The sequence below is a fragment of the Jatropha curcas genome, chromosome 8 (genome assembly GCF_041381405.1).
Source record: "Jatropha curcas cultivar XTBG-Jc1 chromosome 8, XTBG_Jcur_1.0, whole genome shotgun sequence".
In the NCBI taxonomy this organism is placed as follows: Eukaryota; Viridiplantae; Streptophyta; class Magnoliopsida; order Malpighiales; family Euphorbiaceae; genus Jatropha; species Jatropha curcas.
The window spans coordinates 26,593,496-26,613,727 of record NC_143158.1 but is presented as its reverse complement, the minus strand read 5'-3'; the positions used below and the strand labels follow the sequence as shown (position 1 = coordinate 26,613,727).

At 34.3% G+C, this 20,232-nt stretch overlaps 2 protein-coding genes and 1 long non-coding RNA gene across 8 annotated transcripts; 1 reads left to right on the top strand and 2 right to left on the bottom strand.

The window, feature by feature from the left end:
• Nucleotides 1-2,000: 2,000 nt before the first annotated feature.
• Nucleotides 2,001-4,740, bottom strand: LOC149494422 (uncharacterized). Its single transcript, XR_016322265.1, has 2 exons — nucleotides 4,384-4,740; nucleotides 2,001-2,306 (listed from the first exon to the last, which is right to left on the bottom strand). It is a non-coding gene; the product is annotated as an uncharacterized LOC149494422 (long non-coding RNA).
• A 1,324-nt stretch (nucleotides 4,741-6,064) lies between these two features.
• LOC105639453 (hypothetical protein) lies at nucleotides 6,065-13,591 on the top strand. 5 transcript variants are annotated; one of them, XM_012223534.4, is made up of 5 exons: nucleotides 6,070-6,279; nucleotides 8,924-11,062; nucleotides 11,623-11,743; nucleotides 12,466-12,525; nucleotides 12,608-13,591. In XM_012223534.4, the coding sequence occupies exons 2-5, from the start codon at nucleotides 8,958-8,960 to the stop codon at nucleotides 13,508-13,510; spliced, it is 3,189 nt and encodes a 1,062-aa protein (XP_012078924.1). In that variant the 5' UTR covers nucleotides 6,070-6,279; nucleotides 8,924-8,957; the 3' UTR covers nucleotides 13,511-13,591. The 5 variants fall into 5 exon arrangements, 1 of the variants encoding a protein (XP_012078924.1); XR_005179005.2 differs by lacking the exons at nucleotides 8,924-11,062; nucleotides 11,623-11,743; nucleotides 12,466-12,525; nucleotides 12,608-13,591 and adding exons at nucleotides 6,391-6,438; nucleotides 7,269-7,768 and having other exon boundaries at nucleotides 6,065-6,279; XR_002285001.3 differs by lacking the exons at nucleotides 8,924-11,062; nucleotides 11,623-11,743; nucleotides 12,466-12,525; nucleotides 12,608-13,591 and adding exons at nucleotides 6,391-6,564; nucleotides 7,269-7,768 and having other exon boundaries at nucleotides 6,071-6,279.
• A 117-nt stretch (nucleotides 13,592-13,708) lies between these two features.
• LOC105639244 (DNAJ heat shock family protein) lies at nucleotides 13,709-16,529 on the bottom strand. 2 transcript variants are annotated; one of them, XM_020681389.3, is made up of 3 exons: nucleotides 15,902-16,529; nucleotides 15,086-15,492; nucleotides 13,709-14,432 (listed from the first exon to the last, which is right to left on the bottom strand). In XM_020681389.3, the coding sequence occupies exons 1-3, from the start codon at nucleotides 16,091-16,093 to the stop codon at nucleotides 13,994-13,996; spliced, it is 1,038 nt and encodes a 345-aa protein (XP_020537048.1). In that variant the 5' UTR covers nucleotides 16,094-16,529; the 3' UTR covers nucleotides 13,709-13,993. The 2 variants fall into 2 exon arrangements, with proteins under 2 accessions (XP_020537048.1, XP_012078617.1); XM_012223227.4 differs by having other exon boundaries at nucleotides 15,929-16,528.
• Between the last annotated feature and the right edge of the window lie 3,703 nt (nucleotides 16,530-20,232).

The window sequence follows — 20,232 nt, the reverse complement described above, 5'->3', positions numbered from 1 at the left end:
ATATACAAAAATCAAGCGGATTATATGTATTTTATGTATTGGGTTTTCTAACTGTATATGATATATTTAATTAAATTGGTTGGACTTTTTACCTTTATATAACTTATTTAATTAAATTGACTGAATTTTTTTTATTTGTATAGAATCATTTAATTAAATGGGGTATATATATTGTGTTTATATTAGTCGTTTAATTTTTGTGTGGTTTATATCGAAGCTATAACCCAATAAGTAAATCCGTTTTTACACCCCTGTTATTGTGTATCGTTGAGAGGAGGATAATAGAATAAATAAAAATGTCTAACAATGAAAATATCATTTCTTGCAAATTGAAATAATAATAATAATGAAATATATTAGGAATAACTATCAAAAAAAAAAAAAAAAACAACGAAATTAAATTGATAGCTTCTTTGCTCGGCTCAATTGAATGTCCAGAGTTCATGCGGTGCTTGTTATTGTTTCGATACGATTCGAATTGTAAAATAGAGTTATACGTGGAAATTAATCTTTCACCATTATCTATTCCTTTTTTTAAAAATATTTTTAAGAATGAAAACTGAAATAGCATTAAATCAAATTAAAATACTAAAAATAGGAAAAAAATAGAAATAAAACAATGAAGCTTTACCAGTTTCTGAAAAATAATTTATATTTAAAACATATTTTTCACATAATTTGTTAAAAAAAATACGCTTTTCAAATAAATTTTATTTCTATTGTTATAATTTACGGTAATAATCAGTGATTAACGGTAATGTCAATTAGTGTTGATAGATGGCATTGACTACGGTGATCAAGTGAGTATATATAATAGTAATTAATTTTTCAAACACTCCAAATATCAGAAAAATTAAAAAATAATTTCTTGTAAAAATTTTTATGAAAGAGAAACTAAAAATAACAATGCCCTATAAATATTCTGTTTGATAATGATGATTTTCAATTTCCTTTCTTTATCCAAATAAAAATAAAAATAAAAATATATTATTTTCAGTTTACGTACACTCACTATCTATTCATACACTGAGAATCCATTTAATTTAGCTATCTATATCAACGTGATAATTCATAGAGGTTGTTGATAGCTACAGTTGATAATTAATAGCGGATAGAGGTTAGTTGATGAATGTTATCATTTAGTAAAATTTTATCAGTTAAATTGTAAAATGAGCATTAAGGATATAATTGTCTTTTTATGTACAATGAGTATAATGTATATTTTTTTATTTTTAAAGTGAATATATTATTCTTTATTCTAATGTATTGTATAAATAAAAATATTTAATAATATTTTTTTAATAATATTTAATAAAGTTATTATTTTAAATTACTATACATAGAATAATTATAAAAATTTAGATTAAAAATTTTATTAATAGTTATTTTCAACTTTTATTAATAGTTATTTTTCTAAAGTCAATGGCATTGAAGTAAAACCATAAATCAGCTAGCAATTGATATAAAAAAGCGAATCAGCAACTATTTTATTCTTTTATTTGCTATTTGCTGATTAAAAAATTTACTAAATACTTACAAACTAATTATTGGTATGAATAAACTACCAATTGCATGCATCAATTTAACCGTATATCCTATGATAGAACAATTGATTCAGGTGATTGATGATTCAAATTCAACAATAAAGTTGTATTTTTAGGTGTTTAGTAAATTTTTTAGTCATCGATTTTTTCATATCTACTGCGAGCTTAGTTGTAGTCATATTATATTTACATTTTATTAGCTTTATAAAATAATAGATATTTTTAAAATTTAATAGCGGTTGAATAAAACAATGTTCAAATTAGCAAGCATCTGATACGAAAAAGTGAATTAGTAATTATCTGCTGATTAAAAAGCTTACTAAATGTCACGACCCGATTCCATGGGCCGGACCGGCACTAGGGCCCAGGTAAGCTTAAGGCCCCCGAGACCCGTAGTAAGCCTGAAACACTAGAATCTATTATCTCAGTATAAATTTCAACATTCAGCCCATATAATAATGAAAAATAACCTCAATATTTTATTATTTCTCGGCCCAAATTTATCTTCTACAGCATTCCATAGTTCGAGCCCAATTTACAATACATCACATTTCTAACATGAGCTTACAGAATTATTTTGTCTATGTTAATACACGACTAAATATATGTAAATCCTACAACTGCGGAGTTCACTAACAGATGTATACAGATAAGCCTTCGGACATTTATCTATTTAATAGATCAAAACTAAAATTTGAGAATTTCCTTTTTAACAGTGAAGGAGCATAGCTATAGCTGGAATTTTAAAAAAAATGCTACTTCCTGAAAGATTTAAACAAAAGAGATGTGAGTTTTCTAAGGAATAATAATTATTGCACAACACACGCATTCACACAAGTGTATAAATATATCAATCTAGTCATCCGACTAGTTATATGCTCACACAGCCAGTCACACATCTGGCATATCACCAGCACTCACAATTATTAACATCTTCATATAATCACATCACGTGGAAATTGGTCTGTGGCGTCACCGAAACCCCCGATGAGCCGTCCTTCCACATGGCCCGTCCTCTCATAACGTGTGCACCAGGGAGCCGATCCCCCATACTGGCCGACCGGTCTAATCCTCACTTGACCAGCCCTCTCACTGTTTTTCCATTCTCTCTTTTCTTTTCCCATACCAACAGGAGGCAACCCGGTCGTCTCCATCAAATCTAGATCATCAGGCGCTCACAACAGGAGGCCACCCTGCGGGCTGCGATCAAACCTAGATTATCAGGTGCGCCCAATAAAGAAGACAACCTGTGGTTTTCCATATCATACAAATCACAACAGTAGGTACACACGGGGGCGCCGATCTCCCATTTACCCGGCCGACGTTCCAACCGTCCTCACAAACCCATGGTGACCCACTTCATCCCAATTCCACACAACAAAGCACAACAATATCACAACGCAATTAATCAAGTATTGCAATTAAATGCAAGCATATTAATCAATTAAACATCGTAATGCAATGCACAATTAGACATCCAAAATCAAATGCAAATAAATAAGTAATAGTGTTAACAACAAACAATAATAAATAAACGAATAATAATAATAATAAACAATAACAATGAAAATAAATAAATAAATATTCGAATACTTAAATGAATAATAATAATAATAAATAATTAATCAGAGTACTTTATTTATTATGTATCAAATTATAGAATTTATTTAAATAAACTTATTAATTATATTGTTAATTAAAACTAATCTAAGTTCTATCGAAATTTCGGCAGCATCTCCCTTAAAAGTGGGATTATCTACCTGCTTAAATATCAGCAATATTATATCCATCAACCATTACACACACAGCCCATCCATCGGGCAATCAAATAAATTAATTTCCCTTCCTCCATATCAAGAAATAGTATAAATATTTAATCGCAATACTAAACTTTAGCTATTAACAATCCAAGCTTTGCTATCTAAGGTTAAGCCCATACATAAAATAACAAATAAATGAAAATAAACATTTACTTAACCACCACATTCTACTGGTTTAAAGTATCCATATATATATGCTTGTAGTAACCCTATGCCAACTATAATTCACTCTTTCTTTTCTTTTCTTTATCATTATATAACTAAGATCCTGAATACGACTTAATAATATGTGAGTCAGCATTCTCGCCAAGCAAAATTTCAGGTAACGAACCCATTTTATTTGTCTCTCAAATCATAAATAAGCATTTATACATCAATCATCATGAAATCTTAAAAGTACGCTCATTTACATAAATTTATCCTTCTAAAGCAAAACAAAAAAAATATCAAGGTAATTGCTGTCAATTCGCAAAAAGAATTAAGTTTTTCTATCTTAAAATCATGGATCACACCAACTAACTAATTCCACGCAAGAAATAGATTTACAACCTTAATTGTACCATGTCAAACCAAAAATCAATAGAAATAGTTGAAGATAGCTGCTGCCTACCTAAGCAAATCAAGGTTGCTCGATCAAAATCCATATTATAAACACTAGTTAACTCATTTACCAACAAAAACTTAACTTATCATGTCAAATGCCTCATATCAAAGCAGAAATTTTAAGCAAATAGCTAGGTTGGCTGCTACCATATCACAATCATTCTAATTTCTTTCATAGGACCTACAATAAACACCCTAACTTACACATCTCCTTGAAAAATGCAGTCATAATGTCAATTAATAGTCAAAAATCAGATTTTTCCCAACTTCCAGTCGTGTGAATAGTGTTTCAGGAACCTAGCATTTCTCATTCATGATTCTAACAACCCTTTCCTCAAATGAGCCATTGAATAAGCTAAATAATTGAAGGAAAAGGGATCATATAGAGCTCACCAAGGTTTTGAATGCGACTTTACCTACTACGCGCTGTGATCGCAGTTTCTTGGTTCACTGCGCCAGCCGGAACGGGAAGGAGAGAGTGAAGAAGAGAGATCGAATCTTCGTCCTCGACAATACTGAATCGACGCCGCCGGAAAATCAGGCAGGAGGAGGCTCGACGCGATCTTCCGATCGAAGGATGTCGCGGCTCTCCTGCACCTCCTGCGTACGCCAGAGACGAAAGAGAGAAGGGAAGAGAAGCCGGGATCCGCTGCGACGTGGAGGCGATGGCGAGGAGGCGCGGCGTTGGTCTTCGGTTGTCGGAAGAAGAGGAGGAGGAGGAGGAGGTCGCGCGCTGGTGCTGGCGCAAGGAAGAAGAAGGGAAAGAAAAAAACAAAAAAGAAAAAGAAAAAGAAAAGAAAAAAAAAAGAATAGAAAGAAAAATCTTGGGCTTCTAGACCATTCCGGTTCGATTCGAACCGGTTTGGTCTAATTTAATGATTCGGCTCGATTTTTTTTTACTCGGTTTGCAGGGTTTTTCACTATTTACGGCCCATACCGTCGAAAATTCAAATTTTGATTTAATAAAAATTCAAATGTTTCGAAAATAAAAATTCAGGGTGTTTCACTGAACATCTACAAACTAGCTATCTGTGATATGGATAAGCTATCAGCTGCAAAAATCAAGTGAACCGGATGTCCTCTAATGGGGCATTTGGTTCAGCTCATAGCTAAATCGCATATGATAATTATGTTGTAGCTGTTTAATAAATTTTTTAATTAGCAGCTTTTTGATATCAACTATTACTTTATTTGTAGTTGTAATATGTTTAGATTTTATTAACTTTATAAAACTCATTATTAATATAATTAATTTTTTTAAAAATATTTATTATGATAATTTTATTTGTAGTTATTTTAAATAATAAGTTTTTATTAAATATTATTTTAAAAAAGTATTTTTTTACTTATATAGTATATTAAAATAAAAATCAATACATTCCTCTCAACAATAAAAGAAAATATTTCACACTATGAAATAACTATACTCTTAATAGTCATTTTATATTTTAAATATAATTACTATAAAAATTTTACAAAATATAATACTAACATTCATCAATTAATCGTTACTACTAGCCATCAATTACAAGCAACCTCTATAAATTTATATGAACCACCGAACCAAATGAATCTTAAATAAATTAAAAATAATTAATATTTAATTCGTACGAGATACTTCTGGTCATTCGCTTAGAAAAAATAATAATAATAGTATTTTAAAAAAATTTTATTAACGAATTTGATATATGAAAGTGAAGGTCTGATTACATACTGATCAATTTTCATTTTCTAATCGAGAATTGAATCAAACCAATTCATTTTTATCAAATTTAAATAATTATTTTAAAAATTAGTAGCCGATGAATTTGGATATAAAACTGTTTGGTTATCTATTTTTAATTCGATTAATTTATTTTTAAGTTCAAAATAGTTAATTTATTATGAAACAATTGAATCAAATCAAAATAATCCAGTTTGGATCCATTATTGTATCAATTTCTTTCGAATTTAGTTACTATAAAAGCATGTTCAAATATTCATAATCGGACCAATTCGATTTGATTAACTGAATCTGGGACCCGCTACAGCTCAAGTCTCATTTTCTTTTTTATAACACAGATACATCTTCCACGTGTCATCCCGACTCTTTCTAGAAAACCCGCACCTTACTCGTGTCACCGATACAAAAGTCATAACATGAATTGCGTTATATGTTTATTTATCCTTTATATTACTTTTGTTTGTTCAGTTACCTTGACTTTTTTGTTCAACCCAAAAGCTCAAAGCCAAATTCTATTTTATCTCCGTCTGCCGACCTTTTTATTTATTTTTTGAATCTCCGTCGACCTCATCGGCGAATCTCCGATCAGGTAAACTCTCACCGTTAGTGAAATCCTAGCACCCAATCGAATTGTGTGTGTGTGTGTGTGTGTGTGTATAGCATAATTTAGATTTTAGTGACTCGATTTTTGTGCATCTAGGGTTTTCTCTATGCGAATCGGTTGCTCCTGAATTTCGGAGTCTTACAGGTTACTTTGCGGATACTACTGTAATGATTTTGAAATTTAGGGCTTTGCATTCATCAGTGAATTAGATTGGATTGGTGTGACTAATCAAGCCGCCTGTGTTGTTGAATTTTTTGATTATTTTTACTGGTAATTTCTTTTTGGTTATTGGTTATTAATTATTTTTCGTGTTTATTTGATCTGAAGCTGGGGAAGGCTGACTGCATGAAGTTTTTGCTACTTTTTTGATTGCATGATTTTGAAGCATGTTGTGGGATGATTTTTCTTTTGAAGATAGTTGAAGATGATATATCAGTTCTATTACACCTGTTTTTTTTTTTTTTTAATAACTTTTAGAGTCAAATCGATTGTGATTCATTAAATTGAACCATTTTAGGCTTGAAGTGGGGATTGAAACTGTTACTCATTAGTGGTTGTCGTTATTAGCAAAATCCTCCTCTCTAGCAGAGTAGCAGTATGAATCCTTTGCGTGGCTTAAAGTTTTAACCTTTATGCTTTATATACCATTAGTGAGATCTTTATCACGCTTTCTCTTAATCTTTATCATGCTTTCTCTCAAGTGGGGAAAAACTTGTCCTGTTTGTTTAGACTTTGGAGGATTTATTTGGAACTATTACTCATTAGCAGTTGTTATTATTAGCAAAATCCTCCTCTCTAACAGTATAAATCCTTTTGATGGATTGAAGTTTAATCTTTATGCTTGATATACTATTAGCGAGATCTTGTTCGTGATCTGTCTTGATCATTGATGTGACTACCAGTTGAAATAATTTTATATTTGAAAATAACTGTTAACACTCTGATTTGCTTTTTATGTTCAATTAATGGTGCAGGAATATATTAACATTGTGCATGATTATCTATGCATTACGATGGATATTTTGATTGGATTTTAGTTATGATTATTTAAGCTTATGGGTGAGTTGGGAGCATGTTAGATTATGCCTGGGTGATTTATGGGTATGATGCCTGGACAGTTCATTCATATTGAGTAGTTATATAGAAACGGAATGAATTGCAACTATTATTTGTAAGATTTATTTTTGTGTTATTCATTTGCATGGATCTTAGTGCAGTGATGAAACATTGAGATGCCAAATCTAATTACGAGGGTGTGAAGTCTTGAAATCAGCCACTTCATGCAAAATGCTGAAGATTAGGACTGTATCAAGAACACCCTGCCAGAAGCCTGCTTATATGGAACCTGAACCAAGCGATGGCTTTCTATTTTGTATAAATATGTATAGGACGGTTATTTATTATCTTCTAAATGTCTAATTGTCTATGCTTTTCTTTTCCCATTATTATCTTATAAATAGTTTCCTTTTCCTTACCTGGAGATTTCATCAACGTGTTTTGAGAACCAATTAACTAGAAATCAGTAAAAATTGTGACGGTAAAGGGTTTTTTGTGGCGTATTTTCCCTAGTAATTACATCAAAAATCAATTTAAGGATCTTTAGCTCCTGTATACAATCTTTTTTCTCAATTTGATTTCCAAACTTGTGTTCAAAATTTTCTCAATTAGATCCATTCTCTATAGTTGTCTTTGTAGTTAAATTTTTACAAATGGAAGGAACGAGGAGATACGTAAAGCAAGCTAGACAATCTTAAAGCTGAATGAAATTTTATATGAAACGTGGTTAATCCGAGACAGGTTTTTCGAATTTTACTTTACAGGTGGCTATTTCGTCGCTCAATAAAGTGGGTAAAAAGATGGTTTATTGAAGTATAGAAAACTGATTATTTTGAGTATTGATCCTTAAAAGAAAGAAAAATGTCTTCACTGTCATGAAAGCAGATGCACTTGCAGGGTGGCAGCTTTTTTGTTTTATGATTTCTTGAGATACTGTAATAATAGTAGAACAAATACTTTCACCGGAAAAGTTTTAAGCGTAGAATGGATTTATGACAAATATAAGAAAGTCTATATGATAAAAATTGTGCGGTCTGCTGACGCTGGTTCTATTGCAACACGTTTGATATTAGAAAATGATTGCAAGTGAGAAATGCCAGTCGATAAATTCTGGGTGAAATTTGGATGTTGTAAAGTTCACTGTTAAAACTGGGTTAATAAATGAATCTGAATAGTGATTATTAAAAAGGTGTCCGAGGCCCATTTTTGTTGTATTGTATGACGCCTGACGCCATGTTCTGAAGACACAAGACTAGCAAACCTTTTTTTTTATTGGGAGGGGAATATTGCATCTTGGTATAGTATAAAACGGTGCCTCCCAACTTTTATCAACCTTTGCTTTATGCTCTACCAACTGATGAAACTGTGATTTTGCTGGCAAGAGTTGTATTAGATTTGATTGTTGGCCTTTGTGGTCTTTCTTTTTCTTTTTTTTTTTTTTTTTCTTTTTTTTTTTTTTCCATAATCTTTCAGAAAGAAGGCATTTATTTATGTATGCATTTGTTATTTCTGCTCTTTCCAGACATACATCGTTGATTGTTATCATACTAATAATTGGTGATTTATATTGCAGCCGTTAGGAGCTACATCGTTGTTGTTATTCTAGAATGTCCAACAAACTCATGTCACAACAGATGTCAATGCCAAATATGCAGATGGGAATGATGGGGCCAGGTTCCACTTGTGCACTATCGCAGCAGATATCAGTACCAAACAGCCAAGCACAGTCATTGAGTAGTATGCCTAACAGCCCTAATTTGCAGAAACTCTCAGTATCAAACATGCAAATGGGACAGATGAATCCACAGGCATACAATCTGATGCCAGAGCAGGTCTCATTACCTAGCAAGCAGCTGGGAGACACGGTAGCCATGTTGAACAATGCAGGATCCTACCATTCATCAATGTTGCATAAGCGAAAGGCACCAGTTGAATCCACATCCAACAATCCTGCATTGCCGAAGTTATCAATGCCTAACAAGCGGGTTGCGCAAGCGGAACATAGGCCATGGCTGCAGCAAATATCTACACCAAACAAATTACAGTCCATTTCCAACACTTCTGGTTTGCAGCGTTCACAAGCACCGTCTAAGAAATTGGCTTCTGGCAAAGCTGGTCTGCTGCAGTCATCAGTTCAGAAAAATAAAAGTGGACAACCATCTCCCAAAGTTCAAAACGAGCCGACTGAATCTGTGAGGTCCAAATTAAAGGAGTCATTAGCAGCTGCACTAGCTTTGGTTTCACAGCAGCAGGATAGACCTTCAAACGATGGTAAGAACTCTCAAAGTGAAACTGCTAGTACTGCAGGATCAGTTGAGAAAAATCCTCAATCTCCTGGATATGCTCCTGGCACTTTGAATTTTGTCAACCGGGTTTCTAAGGAGCCTGAGGGATCTATGCCAACAGGGGAGAATTCTTTAGCCCAACAGTGTAATGATGGTCAAAGTATATTGCAAGGGATTTCTTCTAATAGTCCTGGTGATTCTGCACAGACCCCAAAATATGATGGCCAGGACTATCAGCCAACTATTAATTTTCATGATGAAGACGCTTCATATAGTGATAGCTTTTTTGTCAAAGATGAACTTTTGCAGGGCAATGGACTGTCCTGGGTTCTGGAAGCTGATATGAAGGTGGAAGAAAAAAAGGACATTGAAACTTCAATGAAACAGTCAGAACTGGAGAATGTTAGCATGGAGAATGGGGGACAAGTGGTTCTGTCACCCCAAATCTTGGCATCTCAAATTGAAGCAGAACTCTACAAGCTATTTGGTGGAGTCAACAAGAAGTATAAAGAGAAGGGCAGGTCTCTTTTATTCAATTTAAAGGATCGTAATAATCCTGAACTGAGAGAAAGAGTTACTTCAGGAGAAATCTCCCCTGAGCGACTTTGCTCTATGACCGCAGAGGAGCTTGCATCTAAGGAGCTTTCTCAGTGGCGGATAGCTAAAGCTGAAGAGCTTGCTCAAATGGTTGTATTACCTGATTCAGGTGTTGATATGAGACGATTGGTGAAGAAAACACACAAGGGTGAGTTCGTAGTGGAAGTCGAGACACAAGAACAGGACAGTTTGTCAGCAGAGGTCACTGTTGGGGCTACACTTACTCAGACGCAACGCAAACCAAAGGAGAAGGGAGCCTCTTCCCCTACAAAACCTGATGAGATGAAAGATAAAGGAAAGGATGCTGCTAGTGAAAAGAGTCGTCTGGAGGACCAGAGTGTTCTCATGATAAATTCGAATGAAGGGACTGATTTGATGCAAGGGCTTATGGTGGATGATGAATTGAAAGATGCAGAATTTCTTCCTCCAATTGTCTCCCTCGATGAGTTCCTGGAATCCCTTAATTCAGAGCCACCATTTGAAAATTTGCCAGCAGACACTGAAAAAGCAACACCAATTTCTGATAAGGATGATTCACAAATCGGTGCAGAATCAGAGTCTCCTGATTCAACTCAGAAAGATTCTGATGATACTACCTCTTCTAAAGCTGATGCTATGGATGTCAGAAATGAAAAGTCAGATGCTGACAAGGAATCTGATGTTACGGATGTCACAGATGCACATTCAGATGCTGACAAGAAATCTACCAAAAATAATGTAAAATCAGAAGCAGCACTTCCTGTTGGCATACCAAAGGGTGAAGAAGTGTGGGAAGGCTTGATTCAGCTAAATATGTCAACTGTGGCCTCAGTTATTGGCATTTTTAAAAGGTAAGTGCCACATACAACAAAATCATGGTAATGTTGTTCCAAGCTGCTAACTCTTCTCATCTTCTTGGTGTTCTATTTTATTTTGGAACCAGAGAAATAGGATGAAAGTGTTTGTTGTGTCCTTTTAAGTTGGAATCTATAAATATATAAGAAGGGATTTGAACACAATATTATTAGAGAAACCATCAAGAAAAAGATACATAGCAAGAAAGTAAAGGAAATCCGACTTTTATCCATTTTTTGTTAAAAATGAATATCGAGTATAGTCAATTTGTAAATGGCGGACTTTGGTTTAGTTATATTGAATTTCATAAAATTGGATTTATAGGAGTAGAATGAACTTTTTCATTCATATGAAACATGAAAAAATGAAATTTCAAATGAGATCCTAAAGTTGGAAATCATTTATATCAAAGAAACCTCATTTCATTTTGATTTTTGAAGCAAATATTGAATTGTATCATGTGCATCAGCTGAAAGTGGCACTGGCTTGAAATTCTTATTTTAGTTTGTTAGATGCAGCTAATCTGTCCATCTGATATTCTTCTCTGATTTTGCAGTGGTGAAAAAGCATCTGCGAAAGACTGGCCTGGTTGTATTGAGATAAAGGGGAGAGTTCGGCTAGATGCATTTGAGAAGTTTCTGCAGGAGCTTCCAATGTCTCGAAGTCGTGCTGTCATGGTATCTCAAGTTTCTTTTAATTGTACTAAATTCTGTTTATGTTACTATTCTCTGCAAAAGAGGGATAATATTCTGTATTATCCCAGTTTGCGATCTCTGTGGTGTCTGTGTAAGGTGTTCTCAACTATGGTGAATGACGTTAATATGAGAGTAATCAGAGTTTGTACCAACGCTTTGCAAGAGAAAAGTGTTTTGTTTGGAGAAATTATTTCTGGTTTAAGTTCGTGGCAACTTTGCCATAAAAATCATAAATCTGTATTTTTTTGGTTACCAAAAAGAAAAGGTAAAAAATCACAGTTTAAAAGAAAAGATACGCACTTTACCATCACTGGCCGATTCCAGTTACATATTTAGTGGATGAGGATGGAAAAGAACATATTTCTCCTGTTATCTGCAGCGGAATTTATATAATGACTCCGTGAAAATTGTATCTTAAATTGCCAATCAGCTCAAACATGAGCAAGAAAGAGAGGTTCCTTTTTAAAATGGAAAAGGGAGAAACCAAGATAATCGAGAGACCTTTTTCTTTTTCTTTTTTTTTTTTCTTTCTTGAAAATAAACAATTATCTAAAATTGCTAACGCATGATCAGATAGAGAACTAGAGAATTAATTGCCCCATATCTTGTATGCCGGAACCAGGACTAATTAGTCTCATAAATGCTTCTGTACTTGTATCATTATTTTCCTCCTAACGAAATCATACTACTTATTCCTTTTGCAGGCTGTGCATTTTGCTTGCAAGGAGGGGTCTACAGGAAGTGAGCGTGCAAGTCTAAGTGAGGTAAAGCAAAGCTTCACGATTCACTTATTTTTGTGACTGTCATTTTCTTTATCACTGGTGGTAACTGAAATGCCAATTGCAGGTTGCTGATTCCTACATTGCAGACCAGAGAGTGGGTTTTGCGGAGCCTGTTCGTGGAATGGAACTCTACTTCTGCCCACCTCATTTCAAGACTAATGAAATGCTGGGCAGAGTCCTTCCAATGGACAAAATTGATGCCATTAATGCTATCGATAATGGTCTAGTTGGTGTTATTGTATGGAGAAAACCTCAAATAACATCTACAATGTCACATCCTAGACACAATTCAAAAAAGCATCACTTCACTTCTAGGACTAGACAACAAGATAAGAATGTTAATCACAACGTTGATGTTTCTGTTACGGCTAAAGACCTGTTAGCCCATGTCGGACCTACTCCATTTACTAAGCCTCAGCTGGATAATGGCGATGACGATGATGTGCCTCCTGGGTTTGGCCCTCCGGTTGCTCGGGATGAGGACGACTTGCCTGAGTTTAACTTTTCAACTCCTTTTAATTCACGGACACAAACACAGTCACGTCCTGTAGATCAAATGAGGCAGCTTGTTCAACGATATGGACAAGCTGCAAGTAATGCGAACTGGCAGGATAATAATAGAGATGTTAGGGTTTCAATGCAGCCATGGAATGATGATGATGATGATGATATGCCAGAATGGCGTCCAGAAGATAACAACAAACCACAACTTTTATCACAGCCAGTGCATCAGCAAAATGTACATCAGCAACCAATTTTGGTGCAACAAACACCAGCTATGCCTTTGCACCCACAGATGAACATTATACATACTTCACAAAATGTGGCTTGGATGGGTCCTAGTCGTGGCCCCTATGGCCCTTCTCCTCATCCTGCTTATCAGTATAACTATAGAGCACCAGGACTCGAAGCTGCGCACCAAGGCATAGCTTGGCGTAGAGATGCTCCTTCAAGTAGAGGGTTCTGAAATATCTTGTACTATAATTTTATAAATGGTAGTTTCATGTATGTATTTTTCTTTTTATGCATCATTTGGGGAATTCAGTTCTTTGCTTGGTTTTTGGTTCTTTTATGGTAGTTACTTGCTAAACCTAGTGTCGCAAATGGTTGATCGTCAAATAAGTGAAAAATAACAACTAGAATCATTCAATAAAGGAATGAAAACTGAACGTCAATAACCTCTTATGTCCAATTCAAATTAAAAAAAAGAATAATAATTACATGAATTCGCCAAGAATACCTCACAAGGTATACTTGTTGAATTGCTACATTTAATCTAGTAGGAGATGCACAAAATTACCACTCCCCCATTTTTTAATCTGCTGACTCCTCCCAAAGTAAAAAATACCTGGGTCTATAAAATTTTAATGAACATAAAAGAGACAGCTTTAGCTTTCAAAGTCTAGCTTAACCTAGATGCTAATATATATATTAGCAGTAAAGTCAACCTTCAACCTCCTAATGCAAGCTTAAGTCCTGTTCGTTGCTCAGGTGTCAATTTTGTCGGGAACTTTACCTCAAATTTTATCCTTAAATCGCCTCTATTGCCGGGTTCCTTGGCTATTGGCATACCTTCCCTAGTGATGACAAGCTCATAACCAGGGCTAACTATATCATGTACAGGAATGGATAGGTTTCGACCATCAAGTGTAGTTAAATTTACAGTAGTCCCCCCTAGTGCTTCTGCGAGTGATATCCTTTGGTTTATAATGAGGTCGTTGCCATCTCTCTTGTAAGTATTGTGGGGCTTTTCATCGATGACGAACATAAGGTCTGCTGGAAGCTGATTTATCTGTTCATTTCCTTTATCTGGGAATGTTATCTTTGTTCCTTTCTTCCATCCTGGCTTCACATCAATGGTTAATATCTCCGTTTCTTGCACTGGCCGCCTGTTTATTTGCATTCATATAGAATATTAAGTCTCAAAATGGGGATATGTCGAGTGTCATATTACAAGCAAGTAAAGCTAATGTGTGTGTGCCGTGATGTTCATGAATGGTTCAGAAGATTACAAAGACTTGGGTGTGAGTCTTAGGATCATTAGGCATACGAGAGAAAAAAAGTACAATTGTTGAATAATTCAGCATAAAACAAGAAGTTAAGTAGCTATTAGCTGATGTTCTTGTGCCAAATAGCGTAAAATGCTTTCATAAGCAGAATGCAACATCAGCAACATGTGTGAGGACAATGTAGATGTCGCAGAGCGCATAATTCATGGATTGGGAAGTTAGGAATCTATGGAGAAATACATACGGAACTAGCTGATCTATTGTTTATCATGACAAATCCATTAAAAGAAATATCACGTTACAGACATAATGGTGAAATGAAATATTATGTTAACAACCATATAGAGATGCCAGTTACGTAAAACAATGAGCAAAAGAGGTACTATATCAAGGTTTTTGGCAAAAGCAAGGCTCCTAACCAACTTATTCAGGATCATCCATATCATCTTAAGAGTATCTACATCCATCATTCCATCTACCACCACTATATCAGGAAAAGAAAAGGGAAGGAGGAAGCACAGTTATACACGTACCCATGACTGTCCACTACAGTTCGAGAAATCTTCATTTTTCTTGTTGATCCAGAATACAGTTCCTCAAGACTGCAAGGCAATTTACTCTCGACTGGTGGTGGTTTCCTTGGCATAGTCCCTTCGCTGTATGTCCGAAAAAGGTTTTCGCCCCCACTGAATCCTCCAAACATTCCTCCATCTGAATGGAACCTCATGGACCTTCCAGGCCCTGATGATCCAAATCCAAAAGGACTACTCCCAAAAAATTCTGCGAATATATCTTCTGCATTTCTTGGATTGAAACCATTAGACCCACCACTACCACCATTTCCAAATGGGAATCCACCACTTCCAGGGGTTGGCATGTCTTTCAATCCTTCTTCACCATATTGGTCATAAATTGCTCTCTTTTGTGGGTCACTTAAGACCTGAATTTAAAATCCATCAGTACATCAGGCGATATAACAAGCGAAAGTTCACATTACAAAGAAACATTGAATAATCATCAAAGTTCACATTAACATTGCTTTTAACCTTCTTTTGGTCACCAATGACATGTAGGAAAACAGAACATATCTTTTTTATGTTAGAATTTCAGAAAAATGTAATTTTCAGTTTTTCATATTTATTTTGTTGTGAGTTCATTTTCCCAGGAACTACGTTGAAGAACATGACAACAGATATCATCTTTCTATAAACCCAAAGTACAAACTTATATAGATATAATTTCCCTCAATTTCTCAGCAACCAAACAGGTGAATGAAACATTACATTCATATTCCAGATAAACAAAGAAAAAGATGGAAAAAAAAAAAAGAAAAAGCTGGGTTGAGAAACCTGAAATAGGGAAAAAGAAAAACATGCCTCATAAGCCTCAGAGATTTGCTTGAATTTGGCTTCAGCTTCCTTCTTGTCGTTGGGATTCTTGTCAGGATGCCATCTCATTGCTAATTTCCTATATGACTTCTTTAGATCATCATCTGTGGCATTTTTGTCCACCTTCAATATATTATAATAATCAACCCCCATCCTTTTTCTCTCTTTATTTTTCAATAGTCAAGAACCCAAATCTATCCAAACCTATTAGATCCAAATGCTGCACATTAATCAAATTACCACTATTTTCTCGAAAACCCAGATAATAAAAGATTATTCCTTTAATAATCTACCGATCTAAATCATCAAAATAAGATCTCTATACAAACTTTCTTTCTGTCTCTCTCAGACAATAAAACAAACAGAAAAGGAAAAAAAAAAAAAGGCAAGATCTTTCTGTCAATTATATTGATATTCAAAATGTATAGGAATTGAAAAAAGGATTTCAAAAAGAAAAAAACAAGGGGAAAAGCAGAACTAAGATGGGAAATCAAATTGATCCGGTTTGGAAGGGGTCATTATTCTACAAAATTTGTCTAAAAAGTTTCTTTGCCGGTACAAAGAAACGAAATCAATTGTGTCGTGTAAGAAAGGGTCTTCTGTTAGATTTATATTATTAATATTATTATTATATTATGTTATTATTATTATTATTATTATTAGTTTGTATTAAGTACATATCAGATGGTAATTTGTGATATTAATAACCGAAAATAACGGAAGACGGAGTGTTTGGTCTAAAAAAAGTTTGGTCATTTCTTTCTGTTGTTCTGTTTTCAAAATTCCAACAATTGTATGGTAGAAGACGAATGTCATTGTCATGTAATTTTCAATCTTTAAATGGACAATAATATTAATATCCCACTAATTTTGTTTTATTTTCATTTCACTGTAAAAAAACTAAAGCGATTATAAATTTATCGGACAAAATTAATTATTTTAGTAGCTATTAATTATTTTACATTTTATAATCGCTCCATCAAACTATAAAAACTATTATAAACGCTACGTATAAGTTATATAAATAATAAAGATGGTGTTTCGATCTTAGATAAAACACTAAGTTGCTGCTAAACATGATCTAAATCATTGGATTAAATAGCATTTTCTTTCTTTCTATTTATATATTAATTAAGCCTTTTATGTGATGATCAAAAGGCGGTCGGGTGTCTTTGTAAGGTTTTGACCATTTCTTTTAAAACCGTCTATTTGCTCGTCGTGAAAAGGTCCTCAGTACGCCGTTCTCAAACAAAATAAAAAGGAAAAAAAAAAAAAAAGATTATAGCTATGTCTTAGAATTAATAGTTTTAGTGTATCTTCAATAAGATATATATATATATATATATATATATATATATATATATATATATATATATATATAATTTGAGAGATTAAAATGTTTAAGTTGATATTAAATTGATAATCTTTATCTGATGTCCATTGTACATAGAAAATTTTAAATAAGCAAACATTCATTTAGCTAGTTCAGCATAATATTATAGACTCTCTCTTGATAAAAGCAGATGATTGCTATTTGCCAAAACTTGAACTTCAAATAAATTTAAGTGTAAATAAATATTTAATTTATATTTGCGACCAAAAGTTAAAATTTTTATTAATAAACTTATCTGACAGTTCCATAAAATTTTCGAAAGGTAGTCCTACAGTGTCCAAAAAGCATCCCTAAAATAACATTATGAATCCTCGTCCAGGAGATTTACAATTACTAACTATCAAGTCAAAAAACAAGTAACTATCTGAATATCATTCTATACGCTGGATGCATCTGACTTTGCTCCAACCATGGACTTAGCCTACCACAACAACAAATACCAATAGCTTCAGCCAACTCCAAAGAAAATGAACCATGAACCGTGTGAGCACGAGCTGCTATCGCAGTAGCTCGACAGTTTCTCCCCAGCATGCCTAACCGAAGGAGCTTTCATCCAGGTTGGTAATAGCATCAACATTAGCCTCTAACCACTCCAGATATGGTTAAACCTCCAACAAGCTCTCCGAATCCACACTGCCAGTGTTGTTCACGTCCTTGATCTGAGCTTGCTTCCAATCTTGAAGAAAATTCCATGCCTAAAAAGATAATTAACTTATTTTTTAGCATGCAATTCAACTTTTGTTGCCCAATCTTCTCACTCAAGGTGAGCCTTTAAATTATGGGAGTAATTTAGATATACAAAAGAAAACAAAACAAAATCTCAGCTGTAATTAAGAACGCAAATTCAATTGTGATAATCAAAACTAATTAAGGACAAATATAAAGGCTTAATTAATGTGGTTATATATGCATATAAAAGACAAAACTGTAATTTAATCACCTGCTGCAAGCCTAGAGGCCAGAGCTGTGAATCAAAATATTCAGGACATATGATCCTTCTCTCCAGCTACATTGTGATTTCATTGTGCATGACTCACCAGAACAGAAATTTAATTAACAACGAATTAATTTGAAACTCCAAATATGTATTACTGAAATTAATTATTACAGGCAAATCTAATAGCAAAACTTGGCACCTTGTTTTTCTTGATGGACATCATCAAGACGCAAAAGGAGGTAAAATCCTAACGCCTTTAGAAACCATCAGAACATAAATGATAAATGTGAAGCCAAGTTGCTTATAATTATGCATTGTACATAACAAGGGAAAGACTGACTTAGATTGGGTGTATGACCATCCATACATCAAACCAATTACAAATAATGTTTTAATTTAAACGAGGGTATTTTTTATCATACAATGGGAAGAAAAGGATAAAACAGTAATATTTTCCCCTTTTTCCATTGCTTGGTGCAACCATACAATGGGTGTAGGCAAGTCTTATCCACAAAACAAATATGTCCTTAAGCACAGTGACCTAGAAGGGAGATAAAGGAACCAAAGTTTGTGCAAAGCCTGTCATAACTGATTTATCTAAACAAGTGTATCCTCTGTTTCTCTTTTCATGAACAGTAAGAAATGGTGATTTTCCTATATTAAGGCATGACATTTGTTAATATTATAGAAGCAGCAAAACTGTCTAATTCATCATAAATTTCGCCAAACTTGACAGTGCCTCACCTACTACACAATTCCATGAAGAGGCTTAGGTTATGTTGAATTAGATTATGGCACTTGAGACCCCTCTCTTAACAACTTTCAAGAAATTTCCAATTAGCAGTTAGACAATCTTGCATCAAATATAAAAATTCTTTTCCTTACCAGAAATTATGAAGTAAGATAACTCACCATAATAGGCTTATTGAAAAATACAGTTAATCGTTTCATGATCAAAATATTTGTTACAGAAATATGTGTAGCTTCTAATTGTATATTAAATTTTTAATCTCTCTTTAAATTACCTTCCACCTACTAATTAAGTCAAACCAATTCATGATTTTGAACTGAAAGTGTTTGAGGATTTGGAATTCTTGATGATTTGTATTGATGTATAAGGCCCTTTAAATAGGGAGAATACAAACAGAATATGGAAAGGAATTACAGAGATTAATTACAGGAAATTAATTGTAATCTGTTCCTAAATCAGAGGAATGATCTGTGGAGATATCATCGGCTAAGACTCCCCCGCAGTTTGAGCGGGCGGAGGACAGACGCTCAAGCTGGATCGAAATGACTGGAACAACTGTCGAGATAGGCCGATGTCAGCATATTGAAAAGCAGATGGGACATGTGAGACCCGAATGTGGCCTATTCGAACTTTCTCCCGTACAAAGTGTATGTCGATCTCAATGTGTTTTGTGCGTTGATGCTGGACAGGATTGTCAGACATATACACTGCGGAAACATTGTCACAGTATACGACGGAGGCCTGCTGAAGTGGGAGGTGTAATTCCAGAAGTAAATTGCGAAGCCAGGTGGTCTCTGCAACAGCATTTGCTACTCCTCTATATTCTGCCTCTGCACTAGACCGTGAGATAGTAGGCTGCCGTTTTGAAGACCATGAAATCAAATTATCACCAAGGAAAACACAGTAGCCACTAGTTGATCTTCTGGAGTCTGGGCATCCACCCCAATCTGCGTCTGAGTATGCTACCAAGGTATGTGTATTTGTCTTGCCAATTCTTATACCGTAGTCAACTGTGCCTTGTAAATATCGGATTATTCTTTTGAGAAAGGCATAGTGTGGATCCCGCGGTTCATGCATGAAGAGGCATATTTGTTGAACAGCATATGATATATCTGGGCGTGTGAATGTGAGATACTGTAATGCGCCAGCAAGACTGCGGTATAATGTTGGATCATGGAAGAGAGGTCCATCAGAAGCACTCAGTTTTGATG

Bases quoted from the DNA above. Each gene is read 5' to 3' on its own strand.
- LOC105639453 (XM_012223534.4), top strand. From the start codon at position 8,958: ATGTCCAACAAACTCATGTCACAACAGATGTCAATGCCAAATATGCAG. The intron at 11,063-11,622 runs GTAAGTGCCACA...CTGATTTTGCAG, and splicing joins GTTATTGGCATTTTTAAAAG to TGGTGAAAAAGCATCTGCGA. The intron at 11,744-12,465 runs GTATCTCAAGTT...TTCCTTTTGCAG, and splicing joins CTCGAAGTCGTGCTGTCATG to GCTGTGCATTTTGCTTGCAA.
- LOC105639244 (XM_020681389.3), bottom strand. From the start codon at position 16,093: ATGGGGGTTGATTATTATAATATATTGAAGGTGGACAAAAATGCCACA. The intron at 15,493-15,901 runs GTTTCTCAACCC...TTTTAAATTCAG, and splicing joins TTTCTTTTTCCCTATTTCAG to GTCTTAAGTGACCCACAAAA. The intron at 14,433-15,085 runs GTACGTGTATAA...GCAAATAAACAG, and splicing joins ACTGTAGTGGACAGTCATGG to GCGGCCAGTGCAAGAAACGG.